This window comes from Rhinatrema bivittatum, chromosome 3, assembly GCF_901001135.1.
Source record: "Rhinatrema bivittatum chromosome 3, aRhiBiv1.1, whole genome shotgun sequence".
Taxonomy (NCBI): Eukaryota; Metazoa; Chordata; class Amphibia; order Gymnophiona; family Rhinatrematidae; genus Rhinatrema; species Rhinatrema bivittatum.
Window position 1 is genome coordinate 232,416,922 of NC_042617.1, and position 19,742 is coordinate 232,436,663.

The 19,742-nt window shown below is 49.1% G+C and overlaps 1 protein-coding gene across 1 annotated transcript in view; it reads right to left on the reverse strand.

Annotated features, from left to right (window-relative positions):
• The window catches only part of MERTK (MER proto-oncogene, tyrosine kinase), a 609,785-nt gene that overhangs the window by 549,653 nt on the left and 40,390 nt on the right, over positions 1 to 19,742 (reverse strand). The window contains exon 2 of the mRNA XM_029594310.1: positions 16,608 to 17,031. Within this exon, the coding sequence (XP_029450170.1) occupies positions 16,608 to 17,031 (424 nt within the window). The remainder of the gene's footprint in view (positions 1 to 16,607; positions 17,032 to 19,742) is intronic.

A 19,742-nucleotide genomic window follows, 5' to 3' on the forward strand; every position in this document is an offset into this window, starting at 1 on the left:
CAACGATTGAATCCCAGGCAGGCCTGCTGGTCTCTGTTCTTTAATCGATTTAATTTCACACTCCGATACCAGCCAGCTTCAAAAATCATCAGAGCGGATGCTTTATCGCACAACTCCATCATGGAGGAAAAGGAAGAACCGCCACAGTACATCATTGACTCCACTAAGGTCAACCTGTCCAGCACCATGGTTACTGCCCTGGAGAGAGTGGTCGTCCCACGAAGACACCGCAAAAAGGTCTTAATTTTGGCTCATGATTCCCTCACGGGGGGACATGCGGGCAGGAAGAGAACTCTAGACCTCCTTAACCGCTATTATTGGTGGCCCAACGTAAAGCGGGATGTTCAACTCTACGTGGATTCTTGCCCCACATGTGCCAGGCAGAAGCCTTTAAACAGTCGTCCCTGGCGACTCCTACAGCCCTTACCAATACCAGCCGAGACTTGGACCCATATAGCCACTGATTTTATGGTGGAACTGCCACCCTCGGAGGGAAATACGGTCATTTGGGTCACGGTGGGCCGTTTTTCCAAATTGGTCCACCTGGTTCCTCTGCCCAAACTTCCGACTGCACCCAGCACTTCCGACTGCACCCAGCACATCTTCCGACTGCACCCAGCACATCTTTCGAGTACATGGCCTTCCGCAAAGCATAGTGTCCGACCGTGGACCCCAGTTCACTGCCCGGTATTGGCGAGCATTATGCAAGAAGTTCGGGGTACAGTTAAAACTGTCTACTTGCGTTCCACCCCAGAGCAATGGGCAAACAGAACAGATGAACCGGTCGTTGAAAGTCTTTCTTCATAGCTTTGCAAACCAGAGACAAGATAATTGGACGGCGCTACTCCCATGGGCTGAGTTTTCTTATAATAATCACTCACACTCAGTTACTGGGAAATCTCCCTTCCAGGTTGTGTTTGGGCGGCAACTCAGACCTCCGGTTCCTATACCTACGCCTGTTCCATCGCCGGCAGCACAATCTGCAGTCCATCTTGCACATAACCTTTGGAGAACCGTTCAACTACAGCTCTCAGAAGCAGCGAAACGATCTCAAAAGGTGGCCGACTGTCATCGGCGCCAGCACCGGTCTTCTTGCCTGGGGATAGAGTCTGGTTGAGCGCCAAGAATCTCCATCTACCTGGTCCGTCCCGGAGATTGGCGCCCAAATATTGTGGACCGTTCCGGGTAGCAGAGAGGATAGGGCTGGTGTCTTACCGACTTCGCCTACCTTCCTCGATGCGTGTCCACAACGTGTTTCACGTATCTTTGTTGAAACCAGTGAGGCTCTCCAAATTTCATCATCCTGAACCTGATCCAGTCGCTTCCACGGTACAAGACAAGGCAACCTATCAAGTGCATGAAGTATTAGACGTACGCTTTCATCGTCGACGCTGAGAGTACCTTCTGGCCTGGGAGGGCTGTGGACCAGAGGACAACACTTGGGAACCCACTCGAAATATTTTGGATAAATCCTTGTTGCTCCAGTTTCACCGACAACCCGGGTAAACCCGGTTCCCTGCGGAGGGGGCGTAAGAAGGGGGGTACTGTTGCGGTTCCGGTCGCGCACCTCGCGACTGGACCCTTACCTTCTCTACCCCGCGGGACACCACCCGAGCCGCTGGATCCGCTGGGCCTGTTTGGGCCTGCATCGCAGCGTCTCCACGAGGGAGACGTCGCTGAACACTGCTGACCCCACCCCTTAGGTTCGCGCACGCGCGCGGAGGGCATCCTTTTAAAGGGCCTCCGGCGCGAAAGCCTTGCTGGCCCCCGCGATGACGTCAGATGCCAGGGGGGATTTAACCCCGGCGTCTAAACCCGGAACTTTGCCTTGCAACGTGGTCGACTCCTGTGAGTAGTAAGTTGCTTGTTCCTGCTCGTCTGCCTGCCTGATCCTGCCCGTTTGTTCCTGCTCGCCTGCCTGCCTGATCCTGCCCGCTTGTTCCTGTTGCCTGCCTGCCCGATCCAGCCCGCTTGTTCCTGCTCGCCTGCCTGCCAGATCCTGCACGCCTGTTCCTGTTGCCCGCCTGCCTTGAACCTAGTCTGTCTACTCGTCTATGCCTTCAGCCGCCTGCCTTGAACCTGGTCTGTTTACTCGTCCACGCCTTCAGCCGCCTGCCTTGAACCTGGTCTGTCTACTTGTCTATGCCTCCTGCCGCTCTCCTAAGTCCCAGCGGTCCGAGTCCCTACGGGCTCCTCCTGGGGGGACCGCAGACTTCCAGGGCAAAGCCACCTAAGTTCCAGCGGTCCGGGCCTCCACAGGACCCTCCTGGAGGGGTCACGGATCTCCAGGGTGAAGAGCCATTCTCCCGCAGCGGCGATACCGCCTACCGACCTACGCCATCAAGCGGAGATCCACGTCAGTCTCTCTCTGCCGGTTGGACCAAGGATCCACCTCCTGATTCCCAACAGAGGATAGTGCAATTTTTGGAATGCAATGGATTGCAAGAACCAAGGCAGCATGGTTTTACCAGAGGTAAATCTCGTCAGATGAATCTGATCAATTTCTTTGATTCGGTGACCAGAGAGTTGGATATCAATATGCAGTCAAAAGGGAAAAAGCACAGAACTGCTTCTACAGCCAAGCCCAAAAGTAAAGCAAGTTAGCATTGCTGGAATTTTCAGGAAGGCTCCTCACCCACAAAAATTTTACTACCAGTAATTTTTTATGGGTTTAACAGTTGCTTGGTTTTTTATTGCAAATAATTCTACCCTTATCATAAGGTTTGGGGATAACTGCATGTTCTACCCTTAAGAGAAACTTGGGGCTGACTTACACGGCATGGTAGATATTACAGTATGAAGCTTGCTGGGCAGACTGGATAAACCATTTGATCCTTTTCTGCCGTCATTACTATGTTGCTATGTTTTTATGAGGCAATTTATTCTATTTGTGCCTTTGCCAATCTAGTTGCTCTTCTTGTCTCCCTTTGTTTTTCTAGTAATTTTGCCTGTCCTCTTCCTCCTTTTGCATCTGTTTGTCTATTCTGAATGTTATTATTTTTTTTTTTGGCTCTTACTTTTTCTGTTATTTACTCTTTTTAGTGAACCACATTGGGCTGTTTAAACTTCTCCCTTAGCTAGCATGCATGATACAAAAATACTGTATGTTTCCATTTCAGTGCTCCTTTTTTTTACAGCTGTCCATATTTCCTCTGTATCTCTTAGATTCCCTACTCCTGACAAGGTCTGTAACATAATCATTCATTTTCTTAAAGTTAGCTTTTCTAAACTCTAAGATCCTTGTTCTAGTATAAATTGGTCTTAACCAAGTATTTACATTGCATCACAATATTTGGTGATCACTGAACTGAAGCTTGTCCCCAATCACTTTTCAATAACATTATCTCCAGTTTTCAGAACCAGGTCCAGTGTTGACTCCAGTATCCCTCTACTTCTAGTTCAGGGGTAAACAACTCCAGTCCTCAGGTACTGTTTTCAAAATATTCACAATGAATATTCATGAGATACATTTGCAATCACCACCTTCATTGCTTGTAAATACATCTCAAACATTTTTCATTATGGATAGTTTGAAAACCCAACCAGTTTGTGGCACTCAGGGACCAAAGTTGTTTACCACTCTTCCAGCTGATCCTGCAGATTGCTCTTTCCAATCTATATCTCATAAATTTCAGTTCCCCCATCTTAAAAGCATTTCTCCTTTGCCTGTTCTCTTCTTTTTTTTTTTTTTCAATTTGTAAATTTTTCTTTATTGGCAGCTAACAAACAGTGCACACATCAAGTTCAACAGTACCATTCAAAATTACTATAGTCAATGAATACATGTACAGATACCAAAGTCTAGCAAAATATAGCTATACCAATATTATTAATAGAACCCTTTCCAAACCCTCTCCTCACACCCCCCCTCCCCATATTACATAGAATAGTAAGATATGATAATAGAAGAACATGGTGAAGCATTCCATTGTCTTAATGGAATTAGTTGCAGGTCTATAAAAAGAGAACTTTGTATAATGTAAGCAGTGGGTCTCAATATAAACCTATAGTAACGAGAGTATCCGGGTTTACATCAGTGAATGCCATCAACAGCCAGAAGGATTTTGAGATAACCATTGTTCATAACCCTCCCATATTTTGGTAAATTTAGATATGTTCTTATGTTTATGAGCTATAATTTTCCCTAAAGTATGCATATGAAAAACATGTTTTTGTATCTCCTGAATGTCGGGAATCTGAGGATCTTTCTAGAAACGAGCCAAAACACATCTCGTGGCTGTCACGACATATTTAATAAAGGCATTATGAAATTTCGAGTGGTCTGAGACGTCATTATTCAGCAATGCTTGGGATGATGAAAGTGATATCTCCCTACCAAGTATCAGGCCGATACAGTACAGTGCGCTCCGGTGGAGCGCACTGTTAACCCGCAATTGGACGTGCGTTTTCCCTTACCCCTTATTCAGTAAGGGGCGGAAAACGCGAATCCAACCCGCCGAACCTAATGCATGTTGATGGCCCTATTAGGTATTCGCGCGCGATTCAGAAAGTAAAATGTGCAGCCAAGCCGCACATTTTACTTTCAGAAATTAGCGCCTACCCAAAGGTAGGCGCTAATTTCTTCCGGCACCGGGAAAGTGCACAGAAAAGCAGTAAAAACTGCTTTTCTGTGCACCCTCCGACTTAATATCATGGTGATATTAAGTCAGAGGTCCCGAAGAGTAAAAAAAGTTAAAAAAAAAAGAAAAAAATTGGAAGTCGGCCAGCAGCTGTCGGGTCAAAAACCGGACGCTCAATTTTGCCGGCGTCCGGTTTCCGAGCCCGTGGCTGTCAGCGGGCTCGAGAACCGACGCTGGCAAAATTGAGCGTCGCCTGTCAAACTCGCTGACAGTCGCCGCTCCTGTCAAAAAGGAGGCACTAGGGACGCGTTAGTGTCCCTAGCGCCTCCTTTTGCCCGTTTCTACCGCTGGGCCTCATTTAAATACTGTATCGCGCGCACAGGCGAGTGGCCTGTGCGCGCACCGGGAGAGCGGGCATTCGCCCGCTCTCCAGCGGACTTTACTGAATCGGCCTGTATGGAAGTCAGCCAGTGAGATATAGCCATCCACAATGATTGTACCTTGGAACATTCCCACCACATGTGTATAAATGTACCTGGACATTGTATATGGTGGACACGGTCTGGAGACAAATACCACCGGTAAAGCATTTTATAACTGTTTTCTATATGTTGAGAAGAGATAAGGCCTTTTCCCATTTGCTGAGTAATTCTCTTCCAATCCTCCACTGTCCAAAGCTCATGGAGGTCCCTTTCCCATGCAACAATATGGGAGGCCTGGAATGATAAAGTACCTACTAGCATCCCATAAATTTGGGAAATGTGCTTACCCACTTTGTCTGCGTGCATGCACATGGACTCAAATGAAGTGATTCCCAAGGTAAGCTCCTCTTTTATCCGTGCTTGGGAAACAAAATGCTTAATCTGGAGGTAAGGAAAGATATTGCTGGGCTCTAGGTGGTATCGCTCGCTAAGTGTATGAAAAGACAACATCCCCCCTGGTTCCCAGATATGAGAAAACCGAAACACACCCTGGGCCTTCCATTTCTTAAAGACTGGGGCATGAGCTGCATGACTGAATGAGCGATGGTGATAGAGATGTGTGCTATTGAAGTACTGTCATTGGCCAACAAGCAGTTTCTGCCATCGATCCCACACCTCTAGTGTAACCTGTATCGATTCCGGAAGATACACGGCTGGATGCCAGGTATTTCATTTTTGCCATAGTAAGGCTGATATAGGAAATGAACCTATAATTGCCTGTTCCAACTGCACCCACGGTTTCTGTCGATGGATGTTATGCCATTCCACGGCAGCCTTTAGCTGTGCCGCACCTTGATATAAAAGTAAATTCGGCATCCCCAAGCCACCCTGGGACTTAGGCAAGTATAACATTTCTTTCTTAACCCTGGGTCTCTTCGCCTTCCATAAGAATTTAAGTAATCATCTTTGCCATTTATCAATGGTTTTTGTTGGGATTACAATTGGGAGAGTTTGCAGAAGATATAGAATCCTGGGCATTACATTCATCTTTATAACGGCTAGTCGCCCCAACCAGGATATATGGTACCGATCCCATTCTTCCAGATCTTTATATGTTTTAGTTAATAGGGGGGGATAGTTTAACTGGAATAAATCTCTCCCTTGGCCAGTGTAAATCCCCAGGTACTTAATTGTTTCCTTGGCCCATTTAAATGGATGAGATTTTCGGATAGATTCAGCAGCACCTAATGGAACTGAAACATTCAACAGCTCCGACTTCTCCCAATTTATTTTAAAACCGGATATGTTATGACCTGGATGGTGGACCCTTGGTCCGGCGAGAAGGTGAAGTTCTCTCGTCGGTGGGCGAGGCTAATCTGTAGGTTGCTGGAGGTATTTGATGATAATCTGGATGCAGGCGCCTCCTGCGGGTCATTTAATCCAGATAGCTGGCACCTCCAGCAGGTCGTGAAAGCAGAAGCTGGCGCCTCCAGCAGGTCGTGAAAGCAGAAGCTGAAACAGAGATAGTCCGGAAAGCCAGAAACAGAGTATACCACCGCCAGGCTAGGGATCAAGAGCCAGTGTCCTCCGCAATCAGTCCAGGGGTCAGGAACCAGAAGAATCCGCAGCCAGTCCAAGGGTCGAGTACCAGAAGAATCCGCAGCCAGTCCAGGGGTCGAGCGCCAGAAGAAACCAAAGCCAGTCCGGGGGTTGAGAGCCAGAATAATCCAAAGTCGGTCCGAAGGTCAGGAGCCAAGCAAAATCCAAAGCCAGTCCAGGGATCACAAACAGGGAATCAGAACAGGAACCAAAACACAGACACACCACTTGAGCCAAAGCCAGGGCAAGGTCTGAAGGCTCAGACCTTGCCTTAAATAGTGGAAAAACGCTGCAGGAAGGAACCCCCTACTTCCTGTAGGGGTTCCTTTAAGGCTGGGCTCTTGCCGCCCGCGCGGCCTTACAGATCTTCAGGGGGCGTGGCCTCGGCTGCTCCGCGGAGACGCCGCGGCCATCTTGCAGGGCAGGAGCCCTGCCGCCGACGCGGCTGTCGATGCCAGCCCTCGCGTCCTGCGCCCGGCCCTGCCATGCGGGTAAGTGGGCGGTTCCCGGTCGCGGCTTATCGCGACCGGTGCTCAAAACAGTACCCCCTCCTTTAGGTCTCCCCCTAGAAGGCTTGGGCTTCCCAGGATGGCTGTTATGAAAATTTTTGAGGAGATCTTTGTCCAAAATATTCTTAGCAGGCTCCCATGAATTCTCCTCTGGGCAGAACCCCTCCCAGGCCATAAGATACTCCCACTGACGACCTCGTCTGCGAATATCGAGAACCTCTCGAACTTGGTAGATGTCTTCTTCAGCCCTCAATGAAGGGGAAACAGGAAACTTCCGAGAAGGCCTATTGAGAAGTAATGGCTTCAAAAGAGAAACATGAAAGGAATTGTGAATGCGTAAGGTGGCCGGGAGGCGTAACCGATAAGTCACTGGACCTATTTGTTTGAGTACCGGGAAGGGCCCGATGTATCGAGGGGCCAAGCGCATCAAGGGTACACGCAGACGAATATATCTGGTACTGAGCCAAACCTTATCTCCTGGGTGAAAGCATGGTGCCGATCTCCGATATCGATCGGCAAATTTCTTGGCAGTCAGTGCAGCTTTCTGTAACATACGTTGAGTACGTGTCCAAAGTCTGTTAAAGTGGGTGGCGGTGAGTTGGGCCACCGGAGAGGCCCCAGGCAGAGGTAGTGGCACCGGCGGGGTGGGTTGGTAACCGAAGACAACTTGAAAGGGAGAGGAACCGGTTGAAGTACAGACATGGAAATTGTGGGAAAATTCTGCCCAGGGCAGCAGAGCCACCCAATCATCTTGTCGAGTGTTAACATAAGAGCGCAAGAATTGTTTCAGGGCTCGGTTGGTCCTCTCCGCCTGCCCATTGGCCTGGGGGTGAAATGCTGTGGTGAAATCCAGAGCGATCTGAAACTTGGTACATAAACTTCTCCAGTAACGAGCCGTGAATTGAGGCCCACGATCAGACGTAATGCGCTGGGGTATTCCATGGAGACGAAAAATATGTGCCATAAACAGTTGTGCAAGTTGGGGAGCAGAGGGAAGGGCGGGCAATGGTGTAAACTGAGCCATTTTCGAGAATCTGTCGACTACCACCCATATTACCGTATGACCTTCGGAAACTGGAAGGTCGACAATAAAGTCAGTGGAGATGTGAGTCCATGGCCTCGTGGGTATAGGAAGTGGTTGCAACTGACCCCAGGGTTTCCCTGTAGGATTCTTGTGTTGCACACAAACAGGGCAGGAGTCAACATATGCTTGAATGTCCTTGCGCATCCCTGGCCACCAATAGTGTTGTTGAAGCAAATCTTGTGTACGTTTACGTCCCTGATGCCCGGCTAGTTGAGAGTCATGTCCCCATTTTAAAACTTTGTTATGGAGCCTCTTGGGTACTACAGTCTTACCAACGGGAACCGTGAAGGTTGCGGAAAGAAGGACACGGGCTGGGTCAATGATGTACTGTAAAGGTTCTTCTATATCCTCAGAAATGAAAGAACACGACAATGCATCGGCCTTGATGTTCTTAGTTGCAGGTCGGTATCGTAATTCAAAGTTGAAACGTGTAAAAAACAATGCCCAGCGGGCTTGACGCGGGTTCAGGCGTTGTGCTTGTTGTAAATATGTCAGGTTCTTATGGTCCGTAAAGACTGTGATCCGGTGTTGGGCTCCCTCAAGCCACTGGCGCCACTCTTCAAATGCAAGCTTGATGGCTAACAGCTCTTTGTCTCCGATGGAAAATTTTTTGGAAAAATAAGAACAAGGATGGAATTTCCCACCAGCATCGTTTTGACTCAGGACTGCTCCGACCCCCTCGGTAGAAGCGTCTACCTCCACCGTGAATGGACGTCTGGGATCCGGGTGGCGGAGGCAGGGATGTCGCAGGAAAGCGTCCTTAAGAGTTTGAAATGCTATAGTTGCTTCAGTCGGCCAATTTTTGGCGTTAGCCCCTTTTCGAGTAAGTGCAGATAATGGTGCGGTCAATTTGGAAAAATTCTTGATGAACTGATGATAATAATTGGCAAACCCCAGAAAACGTTGGAGTGCACGTAGCCCATTTGGTTGAGGCCATTCTTTTATACTTTTGACTTTGGTTGGATCCATTTCGAACCCTTGTTTGGAAACAATATATCCTAAAAATGGTAAGGATTCTGCTTCAAAGATGCATTTCTCCAATTTAGCATATAATTGATGTTCTCTTAGATGTTGTAGAACTTGAGTCACGTGTTGACGATGCGACTGTAGATCCCTGGAAAAAATCAGAATATCATCGAGATAAACTATCACACAGATATATAATAAATCTCGAAAAATCTCATTGATAAAGTTTTGAAAAACCGCAGAGGCGTTAGTTAAACTGAAGGGCATAACCAAATATTCATAGTGTCCATCCCTGGTGTTGAATGCCGTTTTCCACTCGTCTCCCTCCTTGAACCGGACAAGATTATATGCCCCCCTTAGGTCCAATTTGGAGAAAATTTGAGCTCCCTGCAAACGATCAAATAGTTCAGCAATGAGGGGTAGGGGATACCGGTCCTTAATGGTGATAGCGTTGAGACCCCGAAAGTCGATGCAGGGTCGTAAAGTCCCATCTTTCTTTTCCACAAAAAAAAATCCCGCCCCCGCAGGGGAGGTGAAGGGACGGATAAACCCCTTCTGCATATTGTCCTGAATGTAATCGGACATCGCCCGTGTCTCCATAACTGATAAAGGGTAAACTCTACCATGTGGTGGAGTGGATCCTGGTACCAATTGAATAGAGCAGTCGAATTCCCGATGCGGAGGTAAAGTATCTGCGGCTTTTTTGGAAAAGACATCAGAGAATTGTGCGTATTGTTGGGGTACTTTCCGTAGTACTGAAGTACAGATGAAACTAGGGTCAGATGTTGGTCGTTGTATACAAGTCCCATGGCATCCAGATCCCCAATGAATAAGTCTTAATGATGTCCAGTCGAATTGTGGGTTGTGGCGTTGAAGCCAGGGGATCCCCAGAACCACTGGGTGGATGGCCTTGCTGAGGACGAAGAAGGTTATTAGTTCCGTATGGTCCGGTGCAATATGGCAGCTTATCGGTTCAGTGTGATGCGTTATCCTCCCAGGTAGTGGTTCCCCATGGATGGAGGAGATGATCAACAGTGTGAAACAAGACTGAGTGGGAATCTGGAGCTTGTCCACAAGTTCTTGTAAAATGAAATCTCCCCCCGCACCAGAGTCTATCAAAGCCAACGTGTTAAATTCATGTCCACCAATATTTAGAGTGACTTGAACCGTGAGTGGGGGAGATGGGGAGACGAGACCTAGAGTGACTCCCCCTGAGCACCCTAGGTTTTGGAGTTTCCCGGACGAATAGGGCATGAGGCAATACGATGACCGGATCCCCCACAATACAGACACAGGCCTGCTTTCCGACATCTCAGACGCTCCTCAGGTGTTAAGGGACCTTGACCTAATTGCATGGGTTCGGCCCCTGGACCCTCCGGAACAGGGGTTTCTCGTGATGCAGTAGGTAAGAAAGATGGAACATAAGGAGTGGTCAGGCGTCTCCGTGATCCTAGCGTCTCCCGGGCTCTTTCCTGCAATCGCCGATCAATCCGGGTTACTGTTTCGATTACCGCATTCAAGGAGGATGGAAGTTCACGAGCGGCTAGCTCGTCTTTGATTCTGGCAGATAATCCTTCCAAATAAATTGATCGAAGAACCGGTTCCTCCCAATGGAGTTCCATCGCCAGAGTCCGGAATTCGATATTGTAATCGGTGATGGATCGTCCTCCTTGTCGAAGATGTAACAGATCCGTACTGGCCGCAGCCTGCTTCCCAGGTTCCTCGAACACAGTCCGAAACAGTTCCAGAAATCGTGGTAGGTCCTGTAATACGGGGTCCGAGCGCTGCCAGAGTGGAGAGGCCCAAGTCAAGGCTTTTCCTTCAAGTAACGAGAGAATATAAGTAGTCTTTGTTATATCATCCGGAAACAGAGTTTGTTGAAGGCGAAAATGCATGCTACACTGATCCAGAAATCCTAGGCATAGGCGAGGATCCCCGCCATATCGAGGTGGCGTGGGTAAAGGCAGGACTGGTGGATGGTACCTTTGATTAGCCGGCGGAGCTGGTACTGGTGGAGGAATGGAAGCTGGAGGACTAGCATGAGTAGCGACCACGGCGTCAAGCCGGGCGTTGAGTCGTTCTATAGAGGCTGCCATGGATTCTAACATACTCTGTTGTTCCATGATTCTCTGGGCCAACCCAGGAACTGCTCTTAGGGCGGAAGCCTCAGCCGGGTCCATGGCCCTGGCTTAGTGTTATGCCCTGGATGGTAGACCCTTGGTCCGGTGAGAAGGTGAAGTCCTCTCGTCGGTGGGCGAGGCTAATCTGTAGGTTGCTGGAGGTATTTAATGATAATCTGGATGCAGGCGCCTCCTGCGGGTCGTTTAATCCAGATAGCTGGCGCCTCCAGCAGGTCGTGAAAGCAGAAGCTGGCACCTCCAGCAGGTCGTGAAAGCAGAAGCTGAAACAGAGATAGTCCAGAAAGCCAGAAACAGAGTATACCACCGCCAGGCTAGGGATCAAGAGCCAGCGTCCTCCGCAACCAGTCCAGGGGTCAGGAACCAGAAGAATCCGCAGCCAGTCCAAGGGTCGAGTACCAGAAGAATCCGCAGCCAGTCCAGGGGTCGAGCGCCAGAAGAAACCAAAGCCAGTCCGGGGGTTGAGAGCCAGAATAATCCAAAGTCGGTCCGAAGGTCAGGAGCCAAGCAAAATCCAAAGCCAGTCCAGGGATCACGAACAGGGAATCAGAACAGGAACCAAAACACAGACACACCACTTGAGCCAAAGCCAGGGCAAGGTCTGAAGGCTCAGACCTTGCCTTAAATAGTGGATAGACGCTGCAGGAAGGAACCCCCTACTTCCTGTAGGGGTTCCTTTAAGGCTGGGCTCTTGCCGCCCGTGCGGCCTTACAGATCTTCAGGGGGCGTGGCCTCGGCTGCTCCGCGGAGACGCCGTGACCATCTTGCAGGGCAGGAGCCCTGCCACCGACGTGGCTGTCGATGCCAGCCCTCGCGTCCTGCGCCCGGCCCTGCCCTGCGGGTAAGTGGGCGGTTCCCGGTCGCGGCTTACTGTGACCGGTGCTCATAACAGGATACCTTACTAAAGGCCGATATCTCTTCCGTAATCGCCACTAAAGAGTGAACAGGGTCAGTTATGGTAAATAGAATGTCATCCGCAAATAGGGACAACTTGGAGGAAAAGTGACCCACTTTAATTCCTTGAATATTGGTATTATCTCTAATATGATGAGTAAAAGGTTCCAAGAAAATAGCAAAAAGTAAGGGGGAAAGTGGACAACCTTGTCGCGTGCCCCTTCCCACCACAAACAGTTGTGAGCATCCCCCATTAATCTTTAAGTACGCCGTCGGTGCTTCGTATAATTTCTGTATCCATTGAATGAAGTGGTCCCAAAGTGAAAGGCTCTCATTGTTTGAATTAGAAATGGCCAATGTACATAATCGAAATCCTTTTCCGCATCAATCGCCACATTAAGTCCGCTGTCTTCCTGGTGTCACCAAGCCGGCAGGGGGTGTCACTAAGCCAGCAAATTTTTTGTAAAAAGCAGCTGTGAAACCATCGAGACCAGGTGATTTCCCATGCTTTAGACTTTTTATGGCCCAAGTTACTTCGGCAGCCGATATATCTCTATCCATAGCCTCCTGATTATCTGATAGAATCTGTGGTAGGGAGCATTGAGACAGATAAGCATCTATCTCTGATAGTTGTATAGTTTTATCCTGGGCATATAAAAGCGGATAAACCTTTGTCGTATATCAACGTTAGAAATCAACATATGCCCTTGTTCATCCTTTAGTTTTACTATATTATTTTGCAGTTGTTGAACTTTCAGTTTTCTAGCCAATTGGCACCCTGCCTTGTTACCTCCCTCATAGTATAATTGCTTGGTGATGGTAAGCTTGTGTGCAATCTGAGCCGCTTCCAGCTCTTCTAAGTGTTTGCGTAATCGGTCCATTTCAGCTAGGGTAATAGCATCTCCCGAATCATGAGTAAGCCCCAATTGATGAAGGTGATGCATTGTATCTAATTTATCCTGCATGCGTATTCTTTTTAAGTGAGCTCCCCTGGCTATAAACTTTCTCCGTAAAACTGCTTTTAGGCAATCCCAAAGAGTCATGGGGGAAATCCCATCCTTGTCATTATGCTGGAGATAGTCCTGAATGTCTGCCTGAATCTGCATAGAAAAATTATTGTCCTCTATCAGACTGTCATTGAGCTTCCAGAATTGTAGACCTTTATCGTATGAGCTACGTTCTAGTTGTAAAGTGACCGGGCCATGATCAGACCAAGTGATTGGATCAATTTTTGGGTCTTTGACCATATTGAAACAGCTTTTAGCTATTATGCCTGATCTCTTCTGCATGGCTTCTATGATGTCCACATATATTTCTTTCTCTTGCAGTAGCAGCTTATAGATTACATCTGTATACAGTAGATATACTCCTTCGGTTTCTTCAAGATAACCAAAAGCAACTCAACTGGTCCTTGCTCACTTGGTATTTCACTGTTTTTACTTTTGTCCTTAATGTAACCCAGGCATCTTCTTGGGTTTCAAGTAAGTCCTGGGTGTTTAGTGTCAATCCACTAGCTAGAGTAGGATGGATAATGGGAGAATTCATTCAAATGCAGCCCCTCCTTCTGCGGGTTCTGGAATGGCCATCCCACTTGCAACAGTATGTAACCACGCTCCTGCTACAGCTTTGCAGCAGTCATTTGAGTTGTGAGCAGAGGTAGTTTAGTTTTTGTTATTTTATAGGTCCAGTCAGTTTAGCCACCTGTTTGGTGGTTCTGGCCAGGATCGGGTGCATTTCTGCCCAGCCAGTACACAACCTGTCTGGTAGGAGATCCCTCTGATTGCATTTTTTGGAATTTAAGCTTTTAAGTAGCAGGGTCCTTGCTGAAGTCTATTCAGCTCCTGGGCCCAGGAGACGGGGTACCCTGGGTCTGTGCAGGTTAGGGAAGATCTACCCCCCCCATAGCCTCAGTGAGGAAGGGGCTGACAGTGAGCCCGGGGTTAGTCTCAGTTGTGTAAAGATTAAGTTCAAATTCAGAAGGAAGTTTTTTAACTGCCTTTCCTGTTTGATTTGGAACACAGAAAATTCCTGCTCCAAGAGATCCCTCCCACCAGTGATTTGAGAAGAGATCTAAGAACTGTGGTAAGATCAAGGAAAGAATTAATCAACCAACTGTGAGTAAAAGGCCAAGCCTAACATCCATGGAGCTACCCATATGGTGCTTCAGTAAACCTTAGGGAGTGAGAGAGCTTTAACTCTGTGCAGAGACAATTGCAGAGTATTTTGCCAGTTGGAAGGGGATTATGCTAGAGGACACGATTGAGCTTTTGAGACTTCCAAAGGTGGCTGAAAAAGTGATGTCTGCATCAGAGGGGACCTTCTGCACAATTTTGGACTTAAAGAACGAAAACGTGGCTCTCAAAGTTCCACGTTTTTGGATGGAGACCCTGCGCTCGGACATTGCAGTGGTGCACAAAGGGGAGTTCTTGGGTACATCCCAAGAGTATGGACTGATCTGGGTATGAACAGGAAAGGAAAATTGGTTCTTACCTGCTAATTTTCGTTCCTGGAATAACACAGATCAGTCCAGATTCCCGCCCATTTGTTGTGGGGAGAATAGGAGAGTCCACTCGATCTATTATTATAAATAGGTTGAAGAATTGTACAGGTTTTGTTTTTTCTCCTGTTATTAAAGTTGGAAAGGTTTTTCCATTATAAGATTCCACTTCCTACTGCTCATTCGGGGGAGTGATTATGTAGTTGGTAATTATGTTTGTTGGTATCTTGGCTTTGGTACAGGTCAATACTGAAGGACTCCAGGTGGTACACTAGGTAATGTGGCAGTCTCAGCAAAACTTTCTCTGTCTCCATCTGTTGGAAGGAAGGCAAAACCCTTTTTTTTTAAGCTAAAACCTAATTTTTCAGTCTGCAGGTTGGACTGATCCGTGCTATGCCAGGAACGAAAATTAGCAGGTAAGAATCAATTTTCCTTTCCTGTTCATACCCGGATCAGTCCAGACTTCTGGGATGTACCCAAGCTTCCCTAAGTAGGGTGGGACTGTGAGAGTCCTGCTCAAAGAACACTTTCACCAAAGCCCGTAGTCTCTGGGGCTTGGGCATCCAAACGATAATGTCTTGCAAAAGTGGGCAACGACTTCCAGGTAGCTGCCTGACAAATTTCTTGGGGTGACACCAGCTAACATTCGGCCCACGAAGTCGCCTGAGATTGAACCGAATGTGCCCTCAATCCCTCCAGGACCAGTCGCCCCTTACAGATATATGCCGAGCTTATTGCCTTTCAACCATCTTGCTATCATGGACTCTGAAGCTTTCTGCCCTTTCCTAGGTCTACCCCATAGCAAAAAGAGATGGTCTGTCACTCTGAAACTATTGGTGACCTTGAGATAACGCAACAAAGCCCTCTTCACATCCAAACATCATAATTCTCTAGCATGCGGAGTCGATGCATCCAAATCTGGAAAGGCTGGAAGTTCCATGGCCTGATTCAAATGGAAAACAGACACAAACTTCGGGAGAAAAGAGGGCACCATCCTCAAAAATATCCCAGTATCCGAAATTTTCAGAAAAGCTCTCTGCATGATAACTCTTGAAGTTCTGAAATCCTTCGGGCGGAACTAATGGCTACCAGAAACACCACCTTCAAAGTGAGATCCTTTACCATTGCCCTTTTTAAAGGTTCAAAAGGAGTTACACAAAACCCTCGAAGAACCAAACTGAGGTTCCAAGAGGAACATATTTTCCGCACAGGAGGACACAGATGCTTTGCCCCTCGGAGGACACGAACCACATCCGGGTGAGCTGCCAACGATACTCCTTGCACCTTGCCCTGTAAACAGCCCAAGGCCGCAACCTGAACCTTAAAAGAGTTAAAAGCCAAGTTTTTAACCAAACCTCTTTGCAAAAAAGCCAAGATGTGAGCTATCAAGGCCTACATTGCGATTATTCCCTGACCCATGCACCAGGACTCAAAGGACACCCTGCCCACCTGGGGAACCTATTTTTCAAAGCCCTGGATGGTAGGAATTCCCTTGGCCAGCCTGAGATATTCCTGCACAGATTTTGGAAAACATTGTAACAAACTATTTCATTGTGGATCAAAGAGTTGTAGCATTTCTCATATATTATCTTTGGTAAAGAATTATTTTGGACACTCACACAGTGACTCCAATCATTTATTTGGCACCCCAGTACACACAGTAAAACTAACTGTTGCATCACCAAAGGACTCATTTCATCCCCAAGTCTATTGAACCTACACCCTGGGAAGGAAGAAAGTAGTACAGCTAGCCTGGGTTCCTGCCCTGAAGAGTTACAAATACGTTTATGTGCCTATCCGTACCAGACTTGTAAATTAAGGAGGTTACATTAACATATGTATTTATTTACTTATATAAAACTACTCCTCTCCCAAGTTTACCTATCCTGTCCACCAAATGTAATAAAAGTGAAATTACCTGCAGGAAGATAACAACATTGTTCCTTCATTGTCATTAACCTGGGAATAATGAATGGCTATCCTATCAGTGCTGAGCAATTCCATCTCATCTTTCCACCAGGAAATATATAAATCTTGATTTAAATTGGGCACTTCAATGGAGCAATTAAATTTGACATCCTTATGTTCAGAAAGAGTAATGCTGCCTACAGTAGGGTTGAACATGATTGGTTGGAGAAATGTGGTTTCTGAATATCTGTCACCATCTGGCTGTGGCAACACATTCCTCATATCAGATTTATCAACTTCAGCTTGTGCAGAACGAGGTAATCGGTGCTGAGCTGCTGAGTAATTTGAAGGAAGTCTCTTGTCAATGGGTGCCAACATGTTGAGATGAGAGAATAGATATGACTTTCCCATTTCTTTCATTCTCCTGATATTATCTGCAGAAAGAAAAGATTATTCTTGTTAGCGTCCTTATTGATATTTTTTCAAGTCAAACCCAATCTCTTTCATGGCTAAGTAAACCCAACCCTCCCTCTCCATGTATACTGAGACCCTTTGGTGACAAACAGCTTTACTGAGATGAATACCTATAGACTGGCAATAGTCAGATTCCTGGCAATTCACCAGGGCCAAATTTAAGAATTTGGCATCCACAAGTATGCTTGGAGAAGAGGCATAGGGCCCCCCTCTGACAGCAGTGGTGTCCAAAATGCCAAGGCAATTTCCTTTGGAAGCAGAGCTGACACAGAACTGTAAAGCAAGCAGGATCAGGTTCTTCTTCAGCTTAAGTATTTGGCATCTACAAAATTTGGCACCCTAGGCAGTTGCCTATGTTGCCTCTTCCTAAATCCAAGCCTGAAACTGGCATTAAAAAAGGGCATATGCAGTCTTCCTTTCTCCCCTGCTAGTCCATTTGGCTCTGTGTGTGGTACTTTCTAAAGGGAGGCTGAACAGTTAACCAAGCACCTCCTTTCCCAAAAGGCTGTAACTGTCATCTCTCATGGACTCCCAGTAGCAGAGAGGTACAAGATACTTTATTATGGTGGCATGGAACCCTACAACCAGTTCTTGGCAGCAATTTTTCTTTTTACTTCTAGACTATTCAGAACATTTGTGCTTATTGGCACAATTTTCTCAGCTTCACTGCCCCACGTCCCAGGATTACATAGTTACAGATATAAGGAGACGATCCGGGCTTGTCCGGGGTCGTCGATGGTAACGTGGGCTCGAGTGTAGGACGGCGGCCGGCAGGGGGCGGAGCGGGAAGGGGGGGGAGAGAAGGGAGAGAGGTTATACCAATGGGAGGCAGCGAAAGTCAAATGCTGTCCTGCCATTGGTGCATTGACAAGTTAGAAAGGGGGGAGGTGTAGGGAGAAAGTCAGTTGGGAAACAGGCAGCGGAGCAAGCAGAGGGTTCTTTGCTTGCTGCGTGTCTGAGTCCCAGCTTTCCCGGCGCGCGGTTCGTTTTGTGCCGTTTGCGTTTCCCCTTTTTCTTTTTGGCTGTGCACGGCGCTGCGAGAAATGCGGCGTTCGACGGGGCAGCACAGGGCAAAGCCGCGAGGGAGATCCTCCTCGCGGCCCTCGGCGAGGGAGGCCGGAGAGGGCCGGGCGACCGTCACGGCGGCGCGGGACCTTTCACTAAATGTGAGTTTTCCCTGCCAAGGCGCCCGGTCGGGCGCGCTCCACCCCCCAATTCCGCCTCCAAAATCCCCACCCCTCATGCCGGTCCCGCATGCAGCGGACTCCGGGGAAAGTGGCCCGGAGCCGGACAGTCCGCCCCCCCTGCAGCCCGGGTTCCCATTTCGGGCTGGTGATGGCACGTAGCATGCGGCCCGGCCCGGATCCGGCCACGTGTCAGGATTTCGAGGCAGCTAGGCCGCCCCCGCTGCCCGGCCTTGCTGCTGCCACCGAGCGCTGCGCTCGGGCCACCCACGGGGATGCAGCCTCGCAGGGCGCCGCTGCCCCCACGAGTGCGGGTACCCCCCCTCCCTGCGGGGGCGCGCCCCAAGCGGCGTCCCGCCACAGGGCAGTCAGCACGAATACTCGGCGAGGCCTCCTTTGCGGCCAGCGAGTCTAGCCCCGCCCGCCCCGGTTCAGCTGGCCGGCGTAGGAGCGCGGCCCGCTGGGGCCCCAGTGGGGGCTCTCCGGCAGCCTTCCCCAAGGGTAGGGGTGCGCCCCGTGCGGCGCGCAGTCGCCCCATTCCTCCCGGTGGAGCCCCCTCCCTTCCCCCACAGCTACTCGCGAGGCCCCCCCCCCCCGGAGCGAAGCCCAGTGGATACAGCGGCCTTAATTGCCGATATCCTGGGGCATATGGCCAGGTCGGGGTATAGTTTCCTCCAGGGGCCTAGTGACGGCGGCGTTCGGGGTAGCCCGGGGATAGGCGGGTGGCAGGCGGGTTCCGGGGCTTTCCAGGGCGAGCAATTTTTCCCGGGCGCGTCGGGCCCACCCAGTGGTGTGCAGTGCGCGGGAGGGCAGAGGAGGCTGCGCTTGGGCACGAGCGCGGGTACAGGCGCGTTGGTGGCGCCGAGCGCGGAGGCCAGAGGGGGGGTTGGCGGTGCGAGGGTTTTTTTTGCAGCGGACAAAGAGGAGGAGCTCCCAGGCCTGTCCAGCCGAGAAGCATGGAGGGAGCAGGAGGGTCTGGTGGCTGGCGGAACGGCGGAGGAGGGAAGGAGAAGGCGAGTTGCCGGATGCAGCGTGCACGGAGGCCACGAGACTGAAGGATGTAGGCGCTATCGGTGTGGACACGGATGCGGGTAAGGCAGGGCGGCTGCGAGCGGGCAGGGAACGGGGGGGGGTAGGAGACGGAGGTCCCGCGGGGAGTCCAGTTCGAGCTCCTCGACCTCAACGTCGTGCTCTAGCGAGGCGGGGCCTAGCAGGAGGGCGGTGTTAGGTGAGGGTCCCAAATGCGAGGCGAGCTGCCCAGCTTCGGCGTCCCTTTCCGAATTGTGGGAAGAGGTCCCTACGCGCTTGGTTAAGCGGATTAGGAAGAGAAAATTTGTAAATATATTTAAGCTGTTGGAGGGTAGAAGGGGTGGGAAGAAGTTATCCAAAAAAGCGAAGAAGCGCCTTAGGAAGAGCGGATCGGGGCCGCGAATCGCCAAGAACATAGTAAATTGGATACGGGGTTTCTTACGGTTGGCAAGCGTAGT